This window comes from Oryctolagus cuniculus, chromosome 5, assembly GCF_964237555.1.
Source record: "Oryctolagus cuniculus chromosome 5, mOryCun1.1, whole genome shotgun sequence".
Taxonomy (NCBI): domain Eukaryota; kingdom Metazoa; phylum Chordata; class Mammalia; order Lagomorpha; family Leporidae; genus Oryctolagus; species Oryctolagus cuniculus.
This window is the reverse complement of record NC_091436.1, coordinates 153,461,034-153,488,570: the sequence shown is the minus strand read 5'-3', so window position 1 is coordinate 153,488,570 and position 27,537 is coordinate 153,461,034. Positions and strand designations below refer to the sequence as shown.

The 27,537-nt window shown below is 44.3% G+C and overlaps 2 protein-coding genes, 1 long non-coding RNA gene and 2 other non-coding genes across 5 annotated transcripts in view; 3 read left to right on the top strand and 2 right to left on the bottom strand.

The window, feature by feature from the left end:
• Positions 1-4,094: 4,094 nt before the first annotated feature.
• On the bottom strand, positions 4,095-4,501 carry LOC100346459 (histone H4). The gene has a single exon (XM_017344948.3). It carries the CDS (start codon positions 4,459-4,461, stop codon positions 4,150-4,152), a length of 312 nt encoding a protein of 103 aa, XP_017200437.1. The 5' UTR covers positions 4,462-4,501; the 3' UTR covers positions 4,095-4,149.
• Positions 4,502-5,251: 750 nt separating this feature from the next.
• On the top strand, positions 5,252-5,323 carry TRNAM-CAU (transfer RNA methionine (anticodon CAU)). The gene has a single exon. It is a non-coding gene; the product is annotated as a tRNA-Met (tRNA).
• Positions 5,324-8,149: 2,826 nt separating this feature from the next.
• TRNAR-UCG (transfer RNA arginine (anticodon UCG)) lies at positions 8,150-8,222 on the top strand. Its single transcript has one exon. It is a non-coding gene; the product is annotated as a tRNA-Arg (tRNA).
• Positions 8,223-17,380: 9,158 nt separating this feature from the next.
• On the bottom strand, positions 17,381-17,854 carry LOC100346716 (histone H2B type 1-H). The gene has a single exon (XM_008262468.4). It carries the CDS (start codon positions 17,822-17,824, stop codon positions 17,444-17,446), a length of 381 nt encoding a protein of 126 aa, XP_008260690.1. The 5' UTR covers positions 17,825-17,854; the 3' UTR covers positions 17,381-17,443.
• A 6,333-nt stretch (positions 17,855-24,187) lies between these two features.
• LOC127493084 (uncharacterized) overlaps positions 24,188-27,537 on the top strand; it is a 29,281-nt gene continuing 25,931 nt past the window's right edge. Inside the window, exon 1 of the long non-coding RNA XR_007923046.2 lies at positions 24,188-24,347. This is a non-coding gene — a long non-coding RNA (uncharacterized lncRNA). The remainder of the gene's footprint in view (positions 24,348-27,537) is intronic.

Sequence of the window (27,537 nt, the reverse complement as noted above, 5' to 3'; positions counted from 1 at the left end):
CAGGAAACACCTGTGAGGTCAGCACAGCAAGGCTTGCTAAATTTGCCCCGGGTTATCACATTAACCTCACATTCATTTTGCTTTGTTCCATTTCTCCACAATTTTCTTAAGCCAGCAATCAGTCAGGCTTAATCATTTTTCAGTTTTTTATCTCCTTATTAAGGCTCCCCGGTCAGGTAAAATTGAAATAAATATATATGATATTCTCTTGCTTGCCTTTGGTTAAAAAGGCCCTAACCAATAAATCCAAGATGGGTAAAAAAGATGTTTCCTGCTCCAGGTATGTATGAGGTGTGGGTGTCTGTCTCTGAGATAAAGGGGTGGACATAAAACTTAGCTCATTTGCTAAGGCTGCCACAACGAAACACCACAGCATGGCTTCAACACATTTATTTTCTATCCATGCCAGAGGCTAGAAGTCTCAGGCCAACCCTGTGCGTGGGATTCCTTTCCTCTGGGGTTTCTCTCCTTGGCTTCTGGATGGCTGACTTTCTGGATCTTCCTGACTCTGTGTGTGTCTGTGTCCTAATTCTCTCCTCTTTTAAGAACACTCTTCAGATTGCATTAGGACTCACCCCAGTCACCTCATTTCACATCTGGAAGACCACATCTCTCGGTGCAGTCACAGGCTCAGCTGGTAGGTAGGACCCCACCTACCACAGAAATTGGAGGCAGGGGCCCAATTCACTCCCTAACAGGAAGTCTGCAGATGAAACCTTAAATTCCTGCAGTGACTACGTATCCCACAGGCTTCTCAGCAGGACCAAGATTGCTCTCAGGATCTTCCTCTCAGTGCCCCTCACTCATCCCCATATGAAATCTACTTCCCTTAGCTTTCCCTTTCTGCATATAATAATAATCACACAAAGTTCTGTTGATTCTGCCTTCTCACTTTAATCCTTTCAATACTTGTATTTATTTCAGCTAAAAGTTGAAATGTAGAAATACAAGAATAGGAATTGAATAAAAACAGTCTCTATTTATAATGAAATTTAACTATAAGCAATAATATACCAGGGGCTGGGGCTGTGGCCTAGCAAGTAAAGCCACCTTCTGCAGTGCTGGCATCCCATATGGACACTGGTTCGAGTCCCAGCAGCTCCACTTCTGATCCAGTTCTCTGCTATGGCCTGGGAAAGCAGTAGAGGATGGCCCAAGTCCTTGGGTCCCTGCACCCACGTGAGAGACCAGGAAGAAGCTCCTGGCTCCTGGCTTCAGATCAGCTCAGTCCTGGATGTTGCGGTCATTTGGGGAGTGAACCAGTGGATGGAAGACCTCTCTCTCTCTCTCTCTCTCTCTCTCTCTCTCTCTCGCTACCTCTCTCTGTAACTCTGTCTTTCAAATAAATAAATAAATCTTTAAAAAAAATGTACCCAAAATAAAATATTTGTGAAACAGTATGCTGGGAAAACAAATGGCCAGATAGTGTAATCTCCCTTATAGTGTTTATAGGACTCTTGTACTATATTCTATACACACAGAGTCACAAGAAAAGACAAGACCAAAATCCCAGAAGGATCGCTGCCAAATGTTAATAATCACACAAAGTTCTGTTGATTCTGCCTTCTCACTTTAATCCTTTCAATACTTGTATTTATTTTAGCTAAAAGTTGAAATGTAGAAATACAAGAATAGGAATTGGATAAAAACAGTCTCTATTTATAATGAAATTTAACTATAAGCAATAATATACCATTAGCATTGTTATGTTCATTTGGGTGAAAGGATCAACTCCCCTAAATAGAATTATCTCCAAATTTCACAATGATGTTTTTAAGAAATATAGAGAGCGCTGTTCAAATCTACTTGTCCTATGTTAAGAAAAATGAGTGATTTATTTAACAACTTTTTTTTTAACTTAAGTATGCTCTATGTAGGCTAATTTTTTTGATATGTGAAAATGAGTAGCACAATCTTAAAATATAATTCCTTGATTAGGAGGCTGAAAAATGAGTTTGAAAAACAGAATTGTTTGTGAACCATCTGGTGAATCATGAGTCTAAGCACATGTTTTTCTTTATATAATATTGCTAGGGACCTCAAAGAGGATCAAATGGGACAATTAAGCAAAACAGTGCAATGTGACAGCATAGGGCAGAAAAATGTTAGGAATTCTTAAGGCAACAAAGATAAAAAGACCAAAGGGGCCATGGTTGCCTCTGGTGGGACAACAGGAGATTGAGATTGGGTCAAAGCAGTTATTGGTAATATTTTTTCTAGCTGATTGGCTATTGGACTCCAGCATGGTTCTCACATCATCCTTTATGATTGACACATGATTTAGGATGTTCTTTCACATGCACTTAAAACTATAAATTTAATGGCTAATAAGGAATAACAATGTCAATATATTAGTGAAAAAGTCATTTCACCTCCCACCAAAAAAATCAGTGTCTGTATGCTATTAAATGTTTCTTGAAAATTTGAAAATAAGGAAAGTCAGGGCTGGAATTGTGGCAGAGACCCGGCTGTCCCACTTCGATCCAGTTCCCTGCTAATGGGCCTGGGAAAGCAAAGGAAGATGTTTCAAGTGTTTGGGCTCTTGTACCCTCGTTGGAGACTTGGCAAAATCTCAGGGTTTCTGGCTTCGGCCTGGCACAGTCCCACTATGGCAGCCATTTCCAGAGTGAACCAGCAGATAAAGATCTCCCTCTCTGTAACTCTACCTTTCAAATACATACAACTAAATTTTTTAAAAAGAGAAGTCACATATCACACCCTAAAAATCTGTAGATGTCCAGAAAAGACAAATAAAGCTCTTTGCAAAAATTGTTGCTGATACACAAGGCTGGCTGTGTATGGGAGCCTTCTTCAAATGCTTTCTTTTTGCCGGGGGAGGGAAATACTTTCCATGCATACTGAAGTATTTCATTTTATCAATTTTAAATTTATCAAGATTTATATTCATTTCACTCATTCATTAATCCATTCACTTGTTTAGATGGATTAAGAGCAAGAACCAAGTGAGGAGGGGGCTGACCAGGACAGCAGCAGTGGGAATGGAAATGGTTGGATTCTCTGTTTTCACACTACAGCTGCTGGGACATACGGATAGGTAGGTGTAGAGACTGAAAGGGGGGACAAAAGATAAAAATGACCCCACTAGGACGGGTAGAATTGCCATTCAGGAACTTCAAGAAGAGGAGCTGTTTTTACAGAGGTGGTGGTAGAAATTCCGTTTGAGGCCTGTCAGAGATGTTAATTAAGTTAGCAAGGCCTCAGATTCTGGAGCTCAAAAATATGTAGGATGGTGATTTAATTTTCAGATCATTCAGACATCACCATAGCAACAAGAAAACAAAGTTCAACAGAATCTGATTTGAATTCTTAAAGTCCACCTTCTCTGACAGGAGCAACTGAACTAAGGAACAGACCTACCCGACTTTGAAATCTGTCACAAGATTCAAGGCACCGCACTCCCCTCCTGCGTTGTCAACCTCAAGGCATCATGGTTGTGGTGAGATTATTTGCCTGGAACTGATTTTTCTGCTAGGGCTAGCAGAGCAAATGGAAACACTGCATCCCGCGCCCTAGGATACGCATGAGGGCGCTGCTGGTGGAAACAGCCTTTTAGTGCCCTGTTCTGCTTGGTTTTTTGTTTTTATTCTTCGAGCATACTGAGCTTTTAAAACTGCACTGAATCGCAATAACCACCTCCCCTAGTCCTATCATTAAATTTATTCGTGCTACTTTCAATGGGTTTACGCACAAACCAGCTTTGAAGACATGAGCTAAATAAAGAGAAATGTAGTCTTCGTTACACACCTTACACCTAAGTCTTGAAAAGGCTATCACCAATGGATTGCGCAGCACACAATTCTCCCTTTTTTCTTCTCAGGGAAGTCAGAGCAGACCCCGGCCAGCTTCTCCCTGTATTCTGGTTCTATGTACCTGGTCCCGCCATCTTGGCTGCAGCCAGGAAGCTGGAAAGGCAAGGGCGGTTACACCGGCCGCCTCATGCACTGGTACTTCTGCCCCAGTCAGGCAGTGCACTGGATAATGCACTGCAATAGACCGCATTCACAACCAAGTGGAAACATCACTGCTATCTACACTTAGGAACGCTGTTAGATGCTAGCTCTTTTACAGGAAAATTTGGGTGGCCCTGAAAAGGGCCTTTGGGTGGGGGTCTGGGGCCGCGGGAGCAGCTCAGCCGCCGAAGCCGTAGAGCGTGCGTCCCTGGCGCTTGAGCGCGTAGACCACGTCCATGGCCGTGACCGTCTTGCGCTTGGCGTGCTCCGTGTAGGTGACGGCGTCGCGGATGACGTTCTCGAGGAAGACCTTGAGCACGCCGCGAGTCTCCTCGTAGATGAGCCCCGAGATGCGCTTGACGCCGCCGCGCCGAGCCAGGCGGCGGATGGCGGGTTTGGTAATGCCCTGGATGTTGTCGCGCAGCACCTTGCGGTGGCGCTTGGCGCCGCCCTTGCCCAGGCCCTTCCCGCCCTTGCCACGGCCAGACATCGCTATCAGCTACCAGAACCAACTCAGAAATAGCGACTACCGGCAGAGGTGCTCCCCTTATATGCCCGGAGTGCGGACCTAATTGAAGACGCCAAGCCTGCGCGGGAACGCCCCTTGCGCCTGCTAGCCCCGCCCCTCGCGCCCGGCGGGGATGACGTCACCAAGAACCTTCGCCCGCCATTTTGGCGCGCTCTCGGGGAACTGTGCTTCCCGCCAGTCCTGCCTTCTCAGGACGTCTTTAGGCCGCTTCAGCAACTACGTCAGGAACAGAAACTCAGTTTTTACTGATGTTTGGGACGCTTTGGGTAGTGGCGCGGGAGCGCGGGCGCCCACGGCCTGCAGCAGCGGCCCGGCCTCGTCCCGCCCTGCGCTCGGACACCCGGCTCGCAGGGCCCGGGTCGGCTGAGAGGGCGGAGGGCGGAGGGCGGGAGAGCGCCAGGTCCTCTCCCTCTCGCCTCCGACCACCCGGAACGCTGCCCAGACGGCGAATCGACGTGTGTGGTGGCTGCGTGGCGCGGTTTCTCCCGCGGCGCCGGCGCCGGGCCCCGCTCCCGGCCGTTCCGTCCCTGCCCTGTTTGGTAGGAGCTGCGCTTCTCTATTTAGCCGCCCTCACATCTGCTCCCAATAACTTGACGGTGTGGTGGTGTTTGTTTCTCACCCCAGTGTCTCGCCCGCCTCTGCTTTTGGTTCCGGAAATGGAATATCAGCCATATGGTGCGTAGGGTACTAAATACGGTTTTCTCACTCAAACGATGATAAGAGTTCTATTGGGAAGGCACTACCTTCGGGAAGCAGAGTGGCGCAGCGGAAGCGTGCTGGGCCCATAACCCAGAGGTCGATGGATCGAAACCATCCTCTGCTAAGTTTTCTTTTCTCACTTTCCTACCTAAAATTCCGTAGTTTAATTTACAATAAAGCGTTCGTATATTCTTCGCAAATACAAGTCGTCTTTGGGGCAAGAGTTTCATGATCAGGATTTTACCCGGAAGCCTCTTGTGCGGCCACTGTGGGTAACTTGTGTCTACTCCTTATCCTCTAGTCAAATCTCTACTAGAGTTCTTGTCTATCTTTATTTGTTATAGCTGATATGTTGATTGTTTTATATTTCTCTCAGGATTCCTATTCAGATATTCTGTATCAGTTACTGTGCAAGGAGCTAAGAAAAAGATGCGAGGTAACCTACAGTCTACACCTGCTCTTTTATTTTTTATGTATGCTTTTAAACAAGTAAATGTGTACGGTATAAGGCAGTATTTTATTAAAAGGATTATATGCTCAGTGCAGTAGGTCTATGCCTCAACATGTAGTCGCAGTTGTACATCAATTCCAGGAAAAGACAGAACTCAGGAAAAACAGGAAAGGGATGTGCTCAGGTGAAGGCTACAGGAGACTTTCTTCTCCTGTCTCCACACGTGCTCTTTACCTCCAGTTGTTCACTCTTTGTCTAGCAAAGTCCGCTTGAATGTTGGAATCTGAGTTGTTAACAAGGGGAGACAGTCACAGAGCCAGCCATAAGTGCATATCATGATTTTGTTGTTGTTATTGTTGACTAAATGTGCTGACAGCCTGGTTCATTGTGAGCTACCACTTCAGGTATATAGGATAATAATATTGCCCAGTAACTATGTGAACATGTGAGTATTTCAGTTTTCAGTGTAGGGGTAGATGTCGTCACCATGGCAACCATCTACAGAGTTAAGGGAAAATTGAGTAAGTGATTTGCTGCATTAACTCCACCTTGGCATTTATCTAATTCAGGAATGGTGGGAGGTTTTGAACCAAACCTTGAATGCGCAAGGACTTCCCACTCAAGGGCATTCTAGACAAACACAGGGAGGTGTGATTGTTAAGGGTTTCCAAGGAACGATGGCTGATTTATTTTTGTGGTAGAGTGTAGAGGAGAGGGAGGATGTGTGAGGGAGAGGGGTTTGGAGAGAAAAGTGGTTGTGTTCCAGTCACCTTTTGCTGAAGGAGGGGCGCCCTCACCATACACATGAAATGCCTGAGCACATGACACTTACCACTGAATAAATGAGATTGCTACAGTTTATTAGTTGTGTACACAAGGGTACTTCAAAAGTACAGGGCAAATGGAATTAAAAGACAATTTTATTTTAATGCATAAATTTTGAAAGCCATGCATAGTTTTTTATAATTCTCATTTTCTGTGACCCTCTTGAAGTCCCCAATCTCACAGCCTGGAAGAAAAGGATGTTTGGTGCGTGCCGTGGAGGGTCACAGAAGGGCTGCCCTCGGGAGCAGAATGAACGCTTTGTCCACTTGTCAAATCTCTTGATACATCCGCAATCCAACCCCTTCTCACCACTTCCAACATTAACCAGCGATGGCTTGGTCACCATCCCGTGTCATCTGAATATTGCTATAGCCTTTTCACTAAACCCTGCCTCCAGGAAGAGAACAAGAAGTCCGGATTCAGTTGTTTGCAGGACACGAGACGAATGTTATAAACAATCCTCACATTAAAGACGACCGCACAATTCAAGAAAATCTGCAGATGACAAAGTCATCACCTTTTTACTGAGCTTTATCACGTGTCAGATGTTGCTCGATGATTGGGGAGAGAATGGCTACGTAAAAGGCTCCATTTCTGTGCTGCAGAAGCGGCTAATTTACTAATCAAGACAAGTATAGACTCACAATGCGCCCGTGATTTAGGAAAATTACGGTAATGCCTTTGTGTTGCGTGCTGACACTACATTCAAACGAGGTTTGCGGCATCAGAGATTCATTGCAAGAATGAAAGAAGCCATCCAAAATATAACATTAATTTCACATCCCATCACGAGGGCAAGCGCTCTGCAGAACATACTACATTCTTCAAAGAATGATTTTATTGCCGTTTTTCTGTTGATTCATCTCTTACAGGTAGAAATAGTTTTTATATTTCTTTGTTGTGTGCCCTCACTCATTCTATGGAAACCTCAAAACACAGTAATGGTCTGGGACCACCCTGCAGCCCCCCGCCTCACCCTGGGGCAGGCATGCGGCTCGCGGGGACGGGCGGCGCCCTCCCGGGTCCTCTGCGGACACCCGAGGCCCTGGAGCCCCGGCGAGCAGTGTGCGCAGGACCTTACGTGTTTTAAAAACACCCCTGGAAATGCAGCACCCCTGTTAGGTTCCATAAACACCAGTTTCCCTACGCCACAAGACCGTAATAACAACCCCAAAGCCTCATAAATTTCACTCTGCAGGCCTAAACGACCTCCACGATCCGGGGTTCCATTTTATTTTATTTTATTTTATTTTATTTTATTTTATTTTATTTTATTTTATTTTATTTTATTTTATTATTTTATTTTATTTTATTTTATTTTATTTTTTTATTATTTTATTTTATTTTATTTTATTTTATTATTTTTTTATTTTATTTTATTTTATTTTATTTTATTTTATTTTATTTTATTTTATTTTATTTATTTTATTTTATTTTATTTTATTTTATTTATTTTATTTTATTTTATTTTATTTTATTTTATTTTATTTTATTTTATTTTATTTATTTTATTTTATTTTATTTTATTTTATTTTATTTTATTTTATATTTTTTCCGATGGCAAAAGGAACAAGCAGCGCGGGTGCCCTTATTTACCGCGGCTCCTGCCAAAAGCGCAAGGGCCAGTGCTTTCATAATCTTTTGTCGATCCGCGGAAAGCTGCTTTACAGAACAGACCACGTGGCCTAACGGATAAGGCGTCTGACTTCGGATCAGAAGATTGAGGGTTCGAATCCCTTCGTGGTTAGTGGGTTTACATTTTCCTTACCCCGTGCATGCCTGCAAACAGATTGTTCTGTCCCCGTGCATGCCTACAAACAGATTGTTCTGTCTCCTTAGAAGGAGTAAGAAAAAAGCCCACTCCTTCTGGGTGTTCAGAACTCTACTTTTTTTCCCTTTCCCCTTTAAAGGGAAGGAAGAGAGACTGTCCTAGGCGTGGGGAGAGCGGTGGTAGAATGCAGAGGCTGCAGCTGAACCCTAGAAGGCCCTCCTGTGCTCACAGCCTCACTCCAGTTCCTCCCAGATCTTAGTGTCACTGCCTGGGTTTCAGGGTCCCAGGCTCAGACTGCCCTGTGCCACCTGACAGCGAGAATTCAGATCTGCAGGCCGGGCCCTCCCGCCCGCAGTCTGGGGTGTAACCGGCCCGGCTCCCACTCCGGCGGGTCTGGCCCGAGCGCACGAGCCACGAGGTCCGGCTGCTGCCCGCGTCCGCCCTACTGGTTTTCACTCTTCCCTTCCTTTTCATCTCGGCTTTTCTGCTTTGATCCTGCTGCCATCGCAGAGATAAATGCAGCTCAAATTCAACCCCACATGGCAGAGCGGAAAGCCCAACTGTTCCCGGGGGAACTACTCGGATTTTCCCAACATAAGCTGATCCTGTAACTCCCTTTCCTCACATCCTTTTTGCGGTGCCCGCCTGCTTAAAAGCAGGTAACGGCCAGCACCAGTGTGAGTCCGCTGACCTCGCCGGGCGGCGGTGCGGCTCAGCCCGTGCCCGGCTCCGGCTCCTCGCTGCGGGAGCTCGGGTTGCTCCAAGGGTGTTCTCCCGGGGGGGCCCGGGGCACAGAGAAGACGCCCCCGGGCGAGCCCGGCCACGCCGGCGAGGTTTGAGGCCCTGCCTGGCTGTGCTTGCTGTCGACAGTGCCCACCCAGGTCCATCTCGTGCACGCGCCCAAAGCCCAGGAAGTGTGGAGGACGCTCTGCTGGGGGGGGGGGGGGGGGGACAAGTTCTTAGCGCCGGGCGCGGACACGGGCAGCCACTCCGACGCCTACACGGCGAGCAGGTGAAGAGTCCACACAGGTGTCTGGTCTTTCCATTGCAATCCTTTCCAACTATCGTCAGCCTTCTTGCATTTCCTATGATAACAGCAACTTATCAAATGTGTACATTAACACGCATTTTGAGAAGGAGGGAAGCAGTCCCCGACAGTCAGGGACTGATGGGGACTGGTGGGGAGGCCTTGAGCTGGCCTGGTCCTCACGGCTAAGCCCTGGTCAGCTCTAAGGACGCCAGCTGGTGCCGCTATTCCGTGGGCATCGGGAAGCAAGGTAAAGAGAAGACAGTGCATCATCACTTGTGGTTCTGAGGGAACCCAAGCCCATCGTCAACCAGCACAGCTAACGAAACATCCCTCTGTCCTGGCTGAGCTGAGTGACTGCTGCTTCCTTACTGACTGCAAGTCCGGTTCTGCTCTGTCCTCTCTCCTTCTAGATTAAAAACAGCAGGAATGAATGATGGAATGGCTAAGTCAACTCATGGCTCAGCAGACGTTTGATCTCCCTCCTTGCAATTAGCCAGCAAATCAACTTGGCTCTAACACAGGTGTGTCGTGTTGTCTTTGGCAGATAGTTTTTATATAACACCGCCCCTTCATCACTAAACCACTTAACAAAAAAAAATTCCCAATTTGCTGCATTTTAACAACACTGTATTTTTGTTCAGATATGGAATGCTTTGGGCCAAATGAAAGCTTTTAACTGTTATTTAGCAGCTTTATTAAACTTTTTGTTTGTGACTGTTTTTTAAGATACAAACGTTAATGGTCTGATGGTCTCATATTTTGATGCAACGTTGAAATAATAATAATTATTCTCATCATAGCCATCAGATTACTCCCTCAGTATACATCTGTGATGTCAGAGACACTTGAGACTGTACAGAATGTCTGTTGTGCTCCTACAGTCTGGAAATATTTGTACCTGTCCTCTTTCCCTGGACTGAAGTCATCACAGTCAATATTGCTGAGTTAAAGAGTAGGTTAAGTAAGTGAAGAGTTTTCATATAAATGATCACAGGTCCAGAAAAGATTTCTGATTTACAATGCTCCCTACTTACTAGCAAACAATAAACTTTGTTATACTAAGTTCCATGAACAAAATGAATGATTTATTGTGTATATTGTGCATTGTTTACTAATAACATGGACACTAATAGTACACCACTGAGAATGTGAAATTATTATTTTTTTGTTTCCATGGTGTATCTTTAGCACCTGAACCCATGCCTAGTATATAGCAGGGTTTTAATAAACAGTTTAAAATGGTGCTATCTGCTATGGAACAAAGCAGGCCCAGGAAGGGAATAGGAAGCTGTAGCCAGGAATAATCTGAATCAGGAAATCTGAGCCAAGGAGATAAGGATTTGAGCCAAGTATATATCCAAGAAGAGTTCCAAGGACAGGAACCTGCAGGTGCAAAGGCCCAAAGGTTGACTGTGGCTGGAGTGATCAGGAACAGCAAGGAAGCTGGTGGCTGCACAAGAGAGAGTAGGCCAGGCATGGGTGGGATGCGCAGAGAGGCGTGGTGAAGCCAATCACTAGGGGTTTTCAAGGCCACGGAATAACGTTGGTTTTTGTGCTGAGAAGGCGGAGGACGGAATGATTGGATGAGGTGAATGGCATCATCTGCTTCTCTTAGCAGATCCATTCTGGCTGTTGGGTTGCAGACAGACTGCAGCTATGGGTGCAGGAAGCAGGAAGAGGAGTCCGGAGGCTGTTCATGGTGGCCTGCACTTCAGCAGCAACAGCGGACGTGCTGGGAGCTGATGGGCTGCAGCCTTACCGTAAAGAGAGGACCAAGAGGCTTCTGTGTAATCCTGTCCTCTTTCTGCTCTCTTAAACAGTTAACAGGCTCTTTACATTTAAGAGAGGTAAGAATCAGAGGCAAAACTGTCCTTGGTCTACCTCACTACTTTGTGACACTATGTCTTGGTATGTTTTGTGTGACTCCAACAAAATGCCTGAGGCTGGGGACTTTATGAAGAAAAGAGGTTTACCTGGCTCACAATGGTTGTAGCTGCGAGGGCCAGACAGCTTGGCCCAAGCATGTCTGGCAAGAAGGTCTCCTGGCTGCTGGGGACAACCTTGCTGGTTTATAACCCATTGTGTTGGGAGCCAGTGCACTCGCATGGGACCTGAGCCACTACAGCAAGATAGTACTGATACTCCTAGAGGGGAGTCTGTCTATGACCTTATTGCTTTCAACTAGGCCTTACCTCTTAATGATCCACTGTCTCTCAACACCCTCACTCTGGGGACCAAGTTTCTAGCACCAAAACCTTTTGGGAACAAACCACATCGAAACCTCAGCACATGGCAAGACACTTGGGCACATTCAAAGTCATCATGTAATGTGAATTAAAAGGAGGGAGAAGTACCCTGGGTATAGTCTCCCTGTGTAATCAGGAGCAAGGTGATATAAACAAGAAATGTTAACCAATTTGGAAGTTGGCAGGAGCTGGTTCTTGCCATAACTAAAGGCCGGGTGGCGAAGTTCCCCAGCGTACAGCCTGCCTCTCACAAACCCCAGCCACATGATATTTTGCAGGCTGCTCTTACAAAACACCATGTTATCAAGTTATTCTTCAAGGCTGAATCATTGGCTTTAATCCTATCTCCACCTCTCACAGGCATCCAGAACAGAGCAGCCCAGTCCGGATGGTTTTAATCTTCCCACCGGCAGGCACTTCAAGAACAGATCCGTGCTGTGGTGAGTTCAGGGCCTGGATGACTGGTTGCAGCCCTTCCCAAAGTGACCCGAAAACTTGCTGTTCCTCCCCCATGCTGCAAAAATCTAGCCCCTTCTTTGCAGCTTCAATAAAACCCCAGAAAGACCAAATGGAGGATGCTGCTCTGCTACCTCCTCATTTACCAGTGCGTGAAACTTTCTCTTTCCTTCATCCTCAAACCTTCGTCCTTGTTGGTTTGAATCCACCCAGTTGACAAAGACCAAGTTTCTGGTTACAGCTGGACAAAAGCTCAACCTCTTCTCTCCCTCAACACCCACCCAGCCATCCATCCATCCACACATTATGCCCTTAAGTGTTCGTGTTGTATGTGTTCAGTTTGCAATGCACAAAGCTGGGGAAGCAAGAGTATGACACAGTGGCATCCTGGAGCCTTATTCTCAGAGAAGGTAAATTGGGGAGAGAAGTGGGGCAGTGGCATTGCTCACGCATCCATCGCATCACACATCTTCCAGTCTCTGTTTGAGAAAAAGCAATATGTGCAAAGCTCTGTTGACTTCTGCCCTGAATCATCGCTTCCTAGGTTTTATCTCCAAGATTAATGGGTGAAAGTGTGTGAAACTGTTTTTTAAAGATTTATTTACTTATTTGAAAGTCAGAGCTACACACAGAGAGGAGAGGCAGAGAGCGAGAGAGAGAGAGAGAGTGAGAGTGAGAGAGAGAGATGTCTTCCATCCGATGGTTCACTCCCCAGTTGGCTGCAACTGCTCTGGAACTGTGCCGATCCAAAGCCAGGAGCTAGGAGCCTCCTCCAGGTCTCCCACTCAGGTGCAAGGGCCCAAGGACTTGGGCCATCTTCCACTGTTTTCCCAGGTCGTAGCAGAGAGCTGGATCAGAAGTGGAGCAGCTGGGACCCGAACCGGAGCCCATGTTGGACGCCGGCACTGCTGCAGCCAGCAGCTTTACCCACTTCGCCTCAGCGCTGGCCCTGTGAAACGTTTTTGAATCATTTTGTATACCACAGGTAGAAATGAAAACCAGGTAGTGCTTCCAAGTGCATACTTCTTAGCGCTCAGTCCCCATGAGGACTTGGGAGCTCTGCATGGATATGAAAATCATGTCAAGGAGGTTTCCTATCAAATGCCACGATCCCAGTGCAGGGTTGGAAGCTGCTGGAAAGCTTCATTGTCTTAAGCACTTGGTCTAAAACCGAGTTTCCAGAAACCTGCTCCACTTTTGATCCAGTTCCCTGCTGGAGTGCTTGGGAAAGCAGTGGAAGATGGGCCCCTGCTCCTGGCCTCAGCCTGGCCCAGCCCTGGCCGTTGCAGTCATTTGAGGAGTGAAGCAGTGGACGGAGGATAACTCTCGCTCTCCTTCTCTCTCTCTCTCTTTGCCTTTCAAATAAGTAAATAAATAAATCTTTTAAAAAAGCTTTTTAGGGGGCAGTTGTACTGTCATTCAGACACAACTTGAGAAGCCCACTTCTCAATTCAAAAATGCCCTTCAGTCCCAGCGCTACTTGGGATTTTACTTTCCTGCTAATTCACATCCTGGGAGGCAATGTGGGTGGTTCAGTATTTGGGTCCCCCCTGCCATCCGTATGGCATCCACGTGGCCCAGCTCTTGTTCTGAGCATGTGGGGAGTGAATCAGAAGATGGAAAATTTCTCTCTGCCACTTTATCTCTCCTTTTCAAATCAGTAGAAATGAATCCATTAAAAAATATATATTTAGAGTCAACATTATGGTGCAGCAGGCCAAGCTGCCACCTACAATGCTGGCATCCCATGCAAGAGGCGATTAAAGTCCTGGCTGCTCCACTTCTGCTTCAGCTGCCTCCCAATATGCCTGAGAAAGCAGCATAAGATGACCCAGGTACTTGGGCCACTACCACCTATGTGGGAGATCTGGATGGAGCTCCTGGCTCCTGACTGCGGCCTGGCCCAGCCCTGGTGATTGTAATGATTTAGGAAGTGAACCAGGGGTGGAAGATCAATACCCTCCCCTCCCCCACCTCCATTACCACCTTTCAAAAATAAATAAATCTTTTAAATACAAATACATATATTTAAATACCATTTTGAAAGGCAAGTTTGTTGACCAGGCATACTGCATTGGTCAACATTCAAGCCTGAACTTCTCCTCATTCATGTTTCTCAATTTCCAGGAGAGTGAAATTTCTAGGGTATTGGCAGATGCCTGTATCAGTCAGCTAGGATTGCCCAAGGTACAGAACAACAAATGGTGGGGACTGCTGGGGCTCAGCTCTGAATGAGGCCTCTCCCAGGGAAGAAGGAGTCTGGAAGCTGTCCTGGCAGGTGTCTGGGTTTCCTGCCAGGACCAAGGATTTCCATTTACTGTGCCCAAAACTTAACATCGTTCAGTAATTCACACCCACCTGCCACATCTCCTTTCTTGAGACAACTTTATCTCTAGATTTCTGCTCCGGTTTTCTTCTAGGTTTGTTCATCATGACTTAGGATTGGTTTTTTTTGTTTGTTTGTTTGTTTGTTTGTTTTTCCTATCTCCTATAAAGTTTGAAGTGCTTTCAGGGTAAAATTCAATTCTATTCTACGCTGGTAACATTAAAATTTCTATTGAAAAATTTTTTGTTATGTCTGTGTCCAGTCCAGATGTCATTTCTGAATTCCAGACTCTTATATATAACTGTCCACTTAATATCTCCAATGGAATGCTTAAGGGATTTTAAAAATTGTCACACCTCAGACTCCCATATTTCACCCTTTCTGACAGTTATTGAGAATCAGTCGGGGAAACACACAGCATTGTAGGGTAGTGAATGAGCATATAATCTCTAGCAGAATACTGCCTTGGAACCAGCCCCAGCTCCACACCTCACTCACATTCTAGTCCATTTAAGGGAAAGAATAGTTGATCCCAACAATGACATGTTGAGAGGATGGAGTGCATTAACCTTCATAAGGACCTCGGCATAGACTGCGAAGCATGTAAGGGGCTGTCAATGTCAGCTCCGTTTTTCCTTTGCCCCTTTACCCCAGGTCAGCAACAAGTTATTTTGGTTTTCTGCCCCAAAATCTAACTTTAATAATCTCATCAGGGTTATTGTAATAAACTTTAAATCTTCTCCCTTGCTTCTCCTCTACTTTAAAAAAATCGTTTATTTTGAAAGGCTGAGAGACAAACAGAAGGAGAGAGAGCTCTTAACTACTGGTTTAATCCCAAATACCCACAGCTGCTGGAGCCAGGCTGAGGATAAAGCGGTAGCCTAGAGCAGAGTCTTGGTCTCCCATGTGGGTGGCAGGAACCCAATTATCCTGATCCATCAGCACTTCCTCCCAGGGTCTACACAGGCGGAAACGCGAACGAGTGGGAGCAGGGAATCAAATCTGAAATGTGATGCAAGAACTTTAAAATTTTTTTATTTATGTTTTTCTAAGTTTTATTTGTTTATTTGAAGGCAGATAGTGGGACAGATCTTTGCTAGTTCACTCCACGATTTCCACAACAGCCAAAGCTGGGTCAGCCTGGAGCCAGGAGCCAGGAACTCCAGTTTTCCCACCTGAGCGGCAGGGACCCAATTACTTGGCCATCCTCTGCTCCATTCCAGCTGCTTTAGCAGGAAGCTGGATCAGAATCAGGGACAGGACTGGACTCCAGGCATTCTGGTGAGGGATGTGGACATTCCCAAGGGTGACTTAACCTGCTGCACCACAATACCCACCTCACACATAGGCATCTCAATGACTACACTAAACGTTCGCTACTGCCTTCTATTTTTAACCCCGTAAAATCCATTCTCCGCATTGCACCCAAAGTGCAAAACTTTTCCCGTATGGTGCCCAACATCTTCAAGCATCTATTTAACCTCCAGTCCCAATGATTAACCCTTTACCTTTGTCCACTAATCTCCCACAATACGGGGTTTATTTTATTTATTTATCTTAGCAAAAAATCCTTTCTGCTTAGTTTTGAGGAACCAATAGTTTAGTGGCTCTTTCATCTAAAGCATCACCTACTCACTATCACAACACTTGGTTTTATTTCTTCACAGCAGTCAGAATTTCCTATTGATCTTCCTGAGCAAATTGTTTCCATTCTCTCACCAGGGTATCAACTCTTTCTTGCTCACTGCAGCATCTTAAGGCCTGCCATTTGCAGCTCAATTCACAAAGCCAAGAGATGGAATCAACCCAGATGTCCATCAACTGATGAATGGATAAAGAAATTATGGTATATATACACAATGGAATACTACTCAGTGGTTAAAAAAAATCACATCCTGTCTTTTGCAACAAAATGGATACAAACCATTATACGTAGTGAAACTAGCCAGCCCCCAAAAGACAAATACCATAGAGTATCTAAAATGTAACGTATAGGAGTTTATTGAATTTTGAGATTTGGTGATTGTTTACAGCCCTGTCTCTACTGTTGAGGAACAGTGTTTCTTTTTCCCCTTCATATTATTTATTGAATTCTTTGCTTACTGTAGGATTAATCTTATGAATATAAATAAAACTGAAAATAGATCTTTGTAAAAATTAAGAGTGGGAATAGGAGAGTGGGGAGGATGAAGGGTGAGAATGTGTGGGGGGGTAGGGTTGGGTGGGAAAAATCACTATGTTCCTAAATCTGTATACATGAAATTGGTATACCTTAACTAAAATTTTTTAAAAAGTGAAAAAGAAAACTCGATCCTAAGTTGAAAAAAAAAAAAAAAAAGAGGAAATCAATTTGAAGAAATGCTGAGGGAAATCCTTTCAACAGCTCTCTGATTGGATTTTTTATCACTGCTGCTTTGTTGTCAGGCTCCTTTATTCCTTCATCACTAACTTTCCCTCCTATCCGTTCAGTCTCTCGCCGCCAGCAGCAGGGCCCTGGAACCACCCTGATCCTGTCAGTTCCCGCCCAGGGCTGGTGTGCTGCTGGTTTGTGAAAGGAGGCAGGGCGTGGGGGAGTTTCTCCTAACAAAGGCCTCTTTGAGATGGTTTAGGATTCAGCAAATCTAAAAAGCACTATTGCTAACGTTTTGGAACATTGCCCATGGCCTCAAACAAAATCAGCTTGGAAAAACCTTAAGGACTCCAGAAAACTTAATGGACTGGAGTGGGTGGAGAACTACTAATTAGACACAGCAGAGGTGGAGAATGGTGTCCTAGAGAAACCCAAGCTTTTAGAAAGCGGATTTTGAAACCTCTGTGTCCTTGTACACGGGCGAAGTTCACAGTATCTGCCAATAACGCACTCATTCAACTCCAAAAACTGCAAGGACACACTGCCTACAGCCGGGTTAAGGCACTTGGAAAGCAACCTCACACTGGCTCCCAGAGTCCTAAGGTCTACCGGTAATGTGTGTGGAACCAAATACAGCAATTACACCGCCCGAAGCCAGTAACCACTAGTGCTCTCTCCAACGCCAGATTTCCAGCAACAGCACGAGGAGTGCGCAGCTCTCCTTCTGAAAGCGTGGGTGGCTCTGAAAAGAGCCTTTAGGGTGAGGGGCGGCGGCGCCGACCCGGGCGCTCACTTGGAGCTGGTGTACTTGGTGACGGCCTTGGTGCCCTCGGACACAGCGTGCTTGGCCAGCTCGCCGGGCAGCAGCAGGCGCACGGCCGTCTGGATCTCGCGCGACGTGATGGTGGAGCGCTTGTTGTAGTGCGCCAGGCGCGAGGCCTCGCCGGCGATGCGCTCGAAGATGTCGTTGACGAACGAGTTCATGATGCCCATGGCCTTGGACGAGATGCCGGTGTCGGGGTGCACCTGCTTGAGCACCTTGTACACGTAGACCGAGTAGCTCTCCTTGCGGCTGCGCTTGCGCTTCTTGCCGTCCTTCTTCTGCGCCTTGGTCACCGCCTTCTTGGAGCCCTTCTTCGGGGCCGGCGCAGACTTCGCAGGGTCAGGCATGTTATCTTCTTTTCGCTGGAGAAAAGGAGAAAATGAAATGCGAAGAGCTGGAGCCTGGCTGTTTATAGACAACTTTATGCAAATCAGGGTTTAGTGTTTGCGGTTCTGATTCGTTCTTGCGTTTGATGACGGAATGCAAATAAACCACCGGAGCTCTACCCTCCCATTGGTCAGATCCTGAGAGCAGTTTTCCAACCGTGAGGCCAGCTTCTCTAACCTAGGTAATATAACAATTTCTCTTTACTTCAAAAAAAGTTAGATTACTTTGCTTATTAACTTAAAAAAAATAAGAATTGCTCTCATGTTTTGAAGCAAAGCTGTTGGCCTGGTATGTCCCTGAATTACAAAGCCCGTTTATGATCTCCTGGAAAAGATTTTTGCCTTTGAATTTAGTTTGTAGACCAGTGGGAGACAGGAAAAATTGAGAATTGGCAACCTGTATTCACCCAGACAATTCCGACCACAGTTTTTCCTATTGTGCACCAAGCGCTCAAATCCAGGGTGAAAATAAACCATGGGTGAACCACACAGAAAAAAACAAAGTAACTTGGAAAAGAGCAAACGGCATCAATTTAGCCACATATCAAAGATCTGAAATAAATAGTCCTTTAGCCTACCTAGCGAAAATTAAAGAAATAAAAAAAATGGAATTTCTTTGGCTGAATGTGACTTTTTAGCTAATTCTTCCATTCCCATCTTTCCTTTCTGCAGTCTCCATAGATTTAATTTTCTTTTTTAACTCTTCATCCCTACCCTTCCACCCACCAGGCCGCTGACACTGCCTTAAACCTTCCAGGCAGGTTTCCACAATGTGGCAGGTTAATCTAACAAAAGTACGCTACTAAATTTATCTGTATTTTTGTGAAACAAGTGACTCATTTGTTTTTCTTGCTTCAGTTGTGAGCATAAAATCTCCTGACAACCTATTCAATGTCTTTATTCTTAGTCCCAATTTAGTCAATGTACAATGTTCAGAAATAATAGTGCTTTTTATAGGTTCTTAAAAGCATCTATGATGAATATTACCATTTTTCTGTTTTATAGAAAAGGAAATTAGAGCACCAGAGGACAGACATATCGTCCCAAATCCCACTGTTTGTCAATAGTGTAGCTGAATTTATGCAGGGTCTGGCTTGAATTTGGACCCTTAACCACAAGAAAACTGAGCTACTCTGATGGATTGTTTTAGAAAAAGAGAGAAATGCTTATGTTACTCTTATTTTAAACACCTGATAGATAAATTATTACTTCTTTTTTTTTAAAAGATTTATTTATTTACTTGAAAGTCAGTGTTACACAGAGAGAGAAGGAGAGGCAGAGCGAGAGCGAGAGTGAGAGAGAGAGAGAGAGAGAGAGAGAGAACCATCTGCTGGTTCACTCCCCAATTGGCCACAACAGCTGGAGCTGTGCTGTTCTGAAGTTAGGAGTCAGGAGCTTCCTTGGGGTCTCCCATGCAAGTGCGGGGGCATGCTCTTCTTTCCCAGGCCACAGCAGAGAGCTGGATCGGAAGTGGAACAGTTGGGACTCAAACAGGTGCCCATATGGGATGCCGGCACTGCAGGCGGCGGCTTTACTGGCTATGCCACAGTGCCGACCCCTAAAGTATTTCTTTAGGGTGACATGTTATGGTGCAGTGGGTTAAGCTGTCACCTGTATATACCATGAGCATGGCATGTGGGTGACAATTTGATTTCTAGCTGCTCCAATTCAAATAAATGAAATAAATCTTTAAAAAGTTTTTTTTTTTAATGTCTAAAAGAGACTGTGAGAAATGCAAATGGTTTAATTATATAGGATATGTAGTAGGAAAGTGTAGAAAGAAAATGAGACAAAACTGAAATTCAGTTCTGTCCCATCACCCTTAAAATATAGAACACATAAAACTTAAGTTGGGTAATAAATGTAGCATTTATGGTAACTTTTTAAAAATGTTTATTTGTTTATTTGAAAGGCAGAGTTACAGAAAGAGAGGGAGAGACAGAGACCTTCCATCTGTTGGTTCACTCCCCAAATGGTTGCAATAGCCAAGTCTGGGCCAGGCTGAAGCCAGTTCCCTGGAGCTTCATCTGGGTCTCCCACATGGGTGGCAGGGACCCAAGCACTTGGGCCATCATCTACTGTTTTCTGAGGCCTCTAGTTGGGAGCTGGGTCAGAAGTGGAACAGCTGAGTCTCAAAGTGGCACCCATATGGGATGCTGGCCTCATAGGCACAGGCTTAACCCACTACACCACAGCACCAACCCCAGTACCAAGTTTTTGATTTCTGAGACTATTTCAGTGGAACTGACACAGACGTGTTATAATAGGGTGGAAATCATAATCCAGAGCTTAGATAGCCTTTATTATTATTAAAAATGAAAACACAGATGGTCCTATAAATTGGACACTGGGACAGTATACTGTCTTTTTCTTTCATTCGCTTCCTGCTAACGGCCTGGGAAGGCAGGGAAAGATGGCCCATGTGCTTGAGCTCCTGCCACCTGGATGGAGTTCCTGGCTCCTAGTTTTGGCTTCGGTCAGACCTAACTGTTGTAGCCACTTGGGGAGTGAACCAGCAGATGGCAGAGCTCTCCCTCTTTCTATTGTTCTGTTTTTCAAATAAGTAAATATTTTAATAGAAAAAAAAATCTTAGGCATGATGACAAAAAGTAAAGCAGGAATGTTACATACAAAGGTAGACATTAGTCCATGTATGCGAGAGGGGCTGGGATAAAAACAGGGAAGCCAGTGTAGCTGAATGAGAGAAGACATGGGATGCTGGAGTCCCAAGATCCCACTGCAGAGCCTGTCCCACCAATGGCCTCCTATATGCATGTCAGAGAAATTTTCTTTAAACATGTGAATTAACTCATTATCTTTATCACAATTATTTTTCATATTTTAAAGTCATTTTAATCTCTATTGCTGATATACCTCCGCAAAAAAAAAATTCCCTTCTACAAATTAAATCAGTTTTGTTGATGGAAATTAGGGCTTGGTAGTGAGTTCTGAGGATCCTATTAAATTAGTTTAATCGCCTTCACTGATATGATAAATCTTATGTTTCTGATAATTCAGTCAAGGCGGACCTAGCTTTGGTGATTAAGGTTTCTATTGTGTTCATGTGTTTAGGGTTTGATGATCTAGATCAAAGGAAGGAAGCAAAGTGAAGGAGCATGGTGCAGAAACACCAGCTCTATGAGGACCGGAGTTTTTGCATATTGTGTTCACCGACGTATGTCTCACACATGGCGCAGTACCTGGCACACAGTGTCTTCATGTAAGTATGTGAAGGTTAGCAGAATATTCCAGGCTAACATATGCCAGCTGAGCATGAGGTTTATTTTTAAATAAAGTGGATTTTTAAAGAAATGCAAAAAGGAGTTCTGGTCACCCCTTTCTTACTAACAGGGAGATAGAAAGCCCTTTCATGGACAATGACCTCCCTGTACTAGAAAGAAAGTAACATTCTTATCACCAGAGATGTGGAGTCAAGGCCAGGAAAAGTCTTGGGAACAAACCTCCTTAGATCAACCATTATTTTCCCAGTTACTTTCCCACCAGGAACTGCTCTGACCCAAGCACCTTCACTTGTCACGTTTTCATAGCTTGGTGTTCTTTCTCCAACTCAGTGCTTGTGAGCTCAGCTCTAACGGCTACTTGGGTCTTCATGTGCTGTGAGTTCTCTTATGCTTATGCACTTGTAGAATTTAATACAATGTATATACTTTTTTTCTATGGATGTCAGAATAATTCTTAGGCTGAGATAGAAACTCTAAAAGGGTAGAGGAGAAATTTTCCTTCCTCTACAAATGTTTTTCTTCTGAAGTATGAATAGCCTGTCTTTTCAGATATGTACCTAAAATAAGAGGTTGGATTGTTATGCAATAGTAAAATTTTACCTCGCCTTTCTGATTGATTAGGTATCTATTGCTATTTCTTATTCAGTCTTTGATGTTGGAGCTGTATTATTTTTTAGGTTTAAAGTTGTTTTTTTTTTTTAAACTATTCATTTGAAAGATAGATAAACAGAAATAGCTGCTGTTTCAGTCCTGAAATGCCTGTAACAGCTGGAGCTGAGTCAGGCCAAAGAGTCGGGAATTCAACCCGGGTCTCCATGTAGATGGCAGGCACCCAAATACTTAATGATCAAGTGCTCTCTCACAGGGTGCACATTAGCAGGAAGCTGAAATCACCAGTGCAGCCACGACTCAGACCTTTTCCTTTCCTGCATCCCCTTTCCTTTGCTGGGCCTGAATCCTAGAGGAATGGTCTTCATTGCTCCTTGCCCTTTGCTTTTCAATGACTTTAATCTGATTGCTTCCTTTCAACTAGGGCTATGCTACTTAAACTGTGGTGCCTGGACCACCAATAGCAAGTTGTCCTGGAGCTGGTGAGAAACATATACTCCAGCCCAGAGTCTGGACTAACAAGATTCCCCAGGTGATGTGGATGCACAGTTATTGTTCAGAAACTGTGCTAGGGAGCTGGTGGTACATTTGCCTTGGTCTCCTTCTGCAGAGGAGCGAATTGCATTATAAAACAAAGGTCATATCTCTTTTCAATTCTTTGTCTAGGATCATTCTTTTTTATTATTTTTATTAGCATTGCCTTTATTTACTTGTTAGTTTATTTTACCTTTACTATTTCCTTATCAATTTGATAGTTGAGAATTTGATATATTTCCATTGTGAGTGAAATTAAAAACCATTGATTGAGAGGCAAATCACTAAGAACTCATTCTAGGTGTGATGCTTTCTATACCTGGACTCAGATTTCAGCTTTCCAGTGAGATTTCGCTCTGAAAAATACATTTATTTGTACAAATGTACATGGTCAGTCTGTGAGAAGGCACAATGCCTATAAGGGAACATGAGGCCTCTTCAGTCTGATTTCTTTCCAATGCAGGACAAATATGAGTAATAAAACAAGAACATTGTCTGTAAGAGTTGACCAATTTCTCCAAAGCTTAACCAATTTTAGAAGCTACTATTGTGCTTCTAAAATTGAAATTGTGGCTCTCCAAGACAAAGCAATGGATGCAGATTTGCAAATCATGACTAGATGAAACTGGTTACTATACAACATGAAAGACCGCTGAGGAATGTCCCAGAGTGTTCATTCCATACCTCCTAATATCAGTAAAACACACAGGATATGGGGGAGACACAGTTTTCCAGAGGTTGTGTCAAATAGAAAAGAAATCCAGGGATACAGATATTTGGCTGTGGGTTGATACCGCTTAAGACACCCTGACAAGAGGGACTCCATTTTAGAGCACTTGAGAAAGCACCCCCTTCCCCCACTGTGAGACTCTGGTCTGAAACTAACTATGGTCTAAAACTAAGATAATAACAGTATGCCTCATCCTGCCTGGCAAAACATAGAAATCCCCTAGCATGATTGCTCAAGCTTCAAACAGATAGGCTGCACCTGGATCAATGTCAAGATTGTCATTTGTCTATGTCCCACATATGATTTAGGTTGGACCCTGGACTAATGTCAAGACTGTAATAGGTGCTCTCAAGATTGTAACTGATATAGTTTCTCATATGCTTTAGGTCAGCTAGACCCTAGCAACCACGTGTTCCCCCTCCCCTCCTTGTGGTTTTTGCCTTTATAAACGCTGTTGCTTTAAGCACAAGCTGGCTCTCTACCGCCACATTCTATCAATGTGGGGTGCTCCTCTGCACTAGCTCAGGCACCACAACCGTGTCCCACATCAGACAGAGGGCCTGGATTTGATTACTTATCCTAGCTCCTGACGACACACAGCCTAAGAGACAATGGTTATGGATCAATTAACTGGGTATCTGCCTTCCACATGGAGACTTGCATAGAGTCCCTGGCTCGCATCATTGGTGGGACCCAGTCCCGGCCATTTGGAGCGTTTGCAGAGGAAGCCAAAGGGTGGGAGCCTAGTCTATGTCTGTTTGCCTCTCAAGTAAATTAAAAAAATTAGAAAGTCGGGTTTGGCAGTAAGGGATTTAATTCAAAACTATCATTGATGAGAGAAAGCAACTGAAGAGTGACAACCTGAGGAACATGATTGTTGCGTAAGATCCACACATTTCTCCAGGGTTAGGCCAAAGTATTTTTGTTTAATAGGGAAGGGTGTAAACGGTTAGATGTTGGGTGTGGGGAGAAGGGATGAGGAGGAGGCATGACTGGATGGCAAGAGATCAGAGAGTATGTTTTGGGAAAACTGGCCTCAGCTCAGCTGGACCCTGCCAGGGGCCGTGATGAAGATAGGGCAGAGTGCAGGGGCCTGAGGGAAAGAGAACAATCACAGTTTTGTTAGTGAGCATCTTATTCTTGTTGATTAGTGGGGACATACAGTTCAGCTTATCACTCATGAAGGAATGTACTGACAGAGTTTGTGGACTCAAAAGGCTTCCATAGCCTTGGCAGCTCATGACAAGACCTCAGGTGATCACTGACATCATAAAGAGTGTCCACTGTTAAATCAACAACAGGAGTCACTGTGCACTTGCTCCCCCTGTAGGACCTCTGTCCTTAATGAGTTCTACTATGAGAACTAAAGGTAAAACTAGTCTTCAAACAGTACTTTATACTTTGTGTGTCTATGTGGGTGCAAACTGTTTAAATCTTTACTTAGTATAGGGTTGGTCATCTGTATACAAAGATAATTAAAAAGACAATTAAAAATGAATCTTAACGAAGAATGGGATGGGAGAGGGGTAGGAGGTGGGATGAGAGTGGGGTAGGAGGGAGGGTATGGAGAGGGAAGAACTGCTATATTCCAAAAGCTATACCTATGAAATTTATATTTATTAAAAAAAAAGCTTTCTAAAAAAAGGAAAAAAAAAAGTGGGAATTAGGAGGGACTGTGTTAGACCCTGTCCCACTGGATGAACAGGAGCATCCATGAGTCTCACTGAAGATTTGTGGTGAAGCAAATGTGAATTGAGTGAAGCAATTTTGGAACAGAACAGGGTAGGGGGGTTCCTGCGATTATGGCTGGTTCCCAGATCAAGGTTAGTATCACCAGTTAAAATCGGGGACTGAAATTCATGGAAAGAAAGTAAAGTATTAAATACATTGTGCTTATTTTGCTGCAATCTGGAATTAGTGAAACATGTTATGTGTAGCAACATACGCTGAACACCATGGAAGGTACTTGTTCAGGTAAAGCTCCGAATCCCAACTGCTTGAAAGTCTTCTGAGGCAGCAGTAATCTGGTGAAGGGTATTACGGAGACCACAAGATTGTTAGTTTAAAAATGAAATTGGCTACTATGAGTCTACTCCAAGAAGATCATGGAAAATAGAATTAAAAAGATAAGTTAAGGCTGGCGCCTCGGCTCAATAGGCTAATCCTCTCTGCGGCACCGACACACCGGGTTCTAGTCCCGGTCGGGGTGCCGGATTCTGTCCCGGTTGCCCCTCTTCCAGGCCAGCTCTCTGCTGTGGCCCAGGAGTGCAGTGGAGGATGGCCCAAGTGCTTGGGCCCTGCATGCCATGGGAAACCAGGAGAAGCACCTGGCTCCTGCCTTCGGATCAGTGCAGTGCACCAGCCATGGCAGCCATTGGAGGGTGAACCAATGGCAAAGGAAGACCTGTCTCTCTCACTGTCCACTGTGCCTGTCAAAAAAAAAATTAATTTTGGTGTAAAAAAAAAAAAAAGGCAACCCAGGCATATAAGAGGTCATCATATAGTTAAGGGAAAATGATTAATAAAATTGATAGTAAAAAAAATGGATTTCAAATTTTTGCACCAGCATAAACTTATCTTTTAATTATATTTTTCAATGAATCTTTTTAAATACTTTTATGTGCTTATAAGTAAGCAGCTTTCTCTGATAGACCTTTTTCCCCACAAAAATTCTCTCCAGATCCAACAACAGGGTCCCCCCACCCAGGTTTACATAAAATACAATTCCAAAATATCCGTGGATATGAACTGAAATGTAATGTATTGTAAGGCCTTTTGCTGTGTAATTCTGATGGAAGTTTTTTAAGTTTTTTCACCTTTCTCAGAAGGCATATGTCAGTTCTGGAATATGTTCAATACTTTACCTATTTATGCTTTTTTATGTTTTAATAAAGAAAAATCAGGCATGCAAAAAATGTGCCTTAATAGTTCTTTTCTTTTCTTTTTTTATTTAAAAGTCAGAGTTACACAGAGAGATAAGAAGAGGTAGAGAGAGAGAGAGAGAGAGAAAGAAAGAGAGAGAGAGAGAGAGAGAGAGGTCTTCCATCTGCTGGTTCACTCCCCACATGGTGGCAACCGCTGGAGCTTTGCTGATCCAAAGCCTGGAGCCAGGATCTAGGAGCTTCTTCCAAGGCTCCCATGCCAGTGCAGGGGCCCAAGGACTTGGGCCTCTGCTACTGCTTTCCCAGGCCACAGCAGAGAGCTGGATTGGAAGTGGAGCAGCTTCACTTGCTAAGCCACAGCGCCAGCCCCAGTGCTCCCTCTTTTGAGTCTAAAAATAAATCTTGCATGAATATAGGAAGTAACAATGAATAATGACAAGGGAAAAAAGTCATGGGAAATGTTTACCAGGAAAATGCATCTATAGCAATGTGAATATCAGATACAATAGAATTTGAAGGTAAAGGTATTAAGGAAAGAGAATGACACTGTAAGGACTTCTATTGAAATGTGGAAAACAAGCTATTCTGGAAAGTCCTTCTGAAGCGAAATGCTTGAGGACTAGAGAAACTGGAACGTATGGACCAGCATGTTGTTACCCTGCTAAGAAAAAACCAAGGGATATTTCCTGAAACATTCGGGTCAAGAGAACCTAGGAGCCAAAACTAAGGTGCTAAACTCTCCAGCTTAGAGTTCCCTGAGCCAAATACCGTTCTCAGGATTTTGAGCTTTGGAGAAGAGAATTTTGGGCTCTAAAAATTGAACAAACACCCAGCATAAAGCCAGTGTCTTCTGAGAAAGTGTAAACTGGAGGGGAAACAAAACAAAACAAAAAAAATTGAGCAGTTTCCTGGGAAGAAAACCTATCTGTCTGTACTGGGCTCTGCAGGGGAGGCCAGAGGGAATTATCGCCAAGGATGTAAGCATAGATTTACCTAGATTCTGAGATTTGTAATGAAAGTGTTCTGAGCCTCAAGTGCCACAGGTCACAGTATCTGCCCCCCAGGCACCCCCTCTGTGGCCCCCTCTGTCCAGTGCATTGTGAAGACAAACATAAATTTCTCTGAAAGGAAGCAACTTGAAGCAGAATTCTCTAGATCTACATTAATTACTCATTATGTAATGACTGAGCACCTCTTACATGCCAGACACACCCTCAGGGATTTGGGATGTCCAAGTATAAGATAGTAATAAATGTCACCAAGCAGCACACGAGGCAGGGTTCCCAAGAAATATGGGCCTTGCTCATCTTGCCCCCTCAGACAAAGAATATTGGATACTGAATTATCAGAGACTACCAAAGAGCTCTTTACTTAAAGCTTAAATAAATGAGATGTGGAATAATAAACAAGTAGCAGGAAACGTCAAAACAAGCAGCTATGCAAAAGAACAACATGTGCAAATGAAAAAACTATAAACATAGTGATACAAGAAACATCAAAAGTAAGATGTAACAGTCAGGGCCTGGTATGCACTAGATGATGGAACCCTTGACAGTGTGAGACAATAACCTGCACAATTAGAAGGAGAATTTCAAATGTACAATTATAGGGTAACCCTTTAATACACTATTCTCAGGAAGTCATATAACAGACAATGGAAGATGCTTATGGCTACAG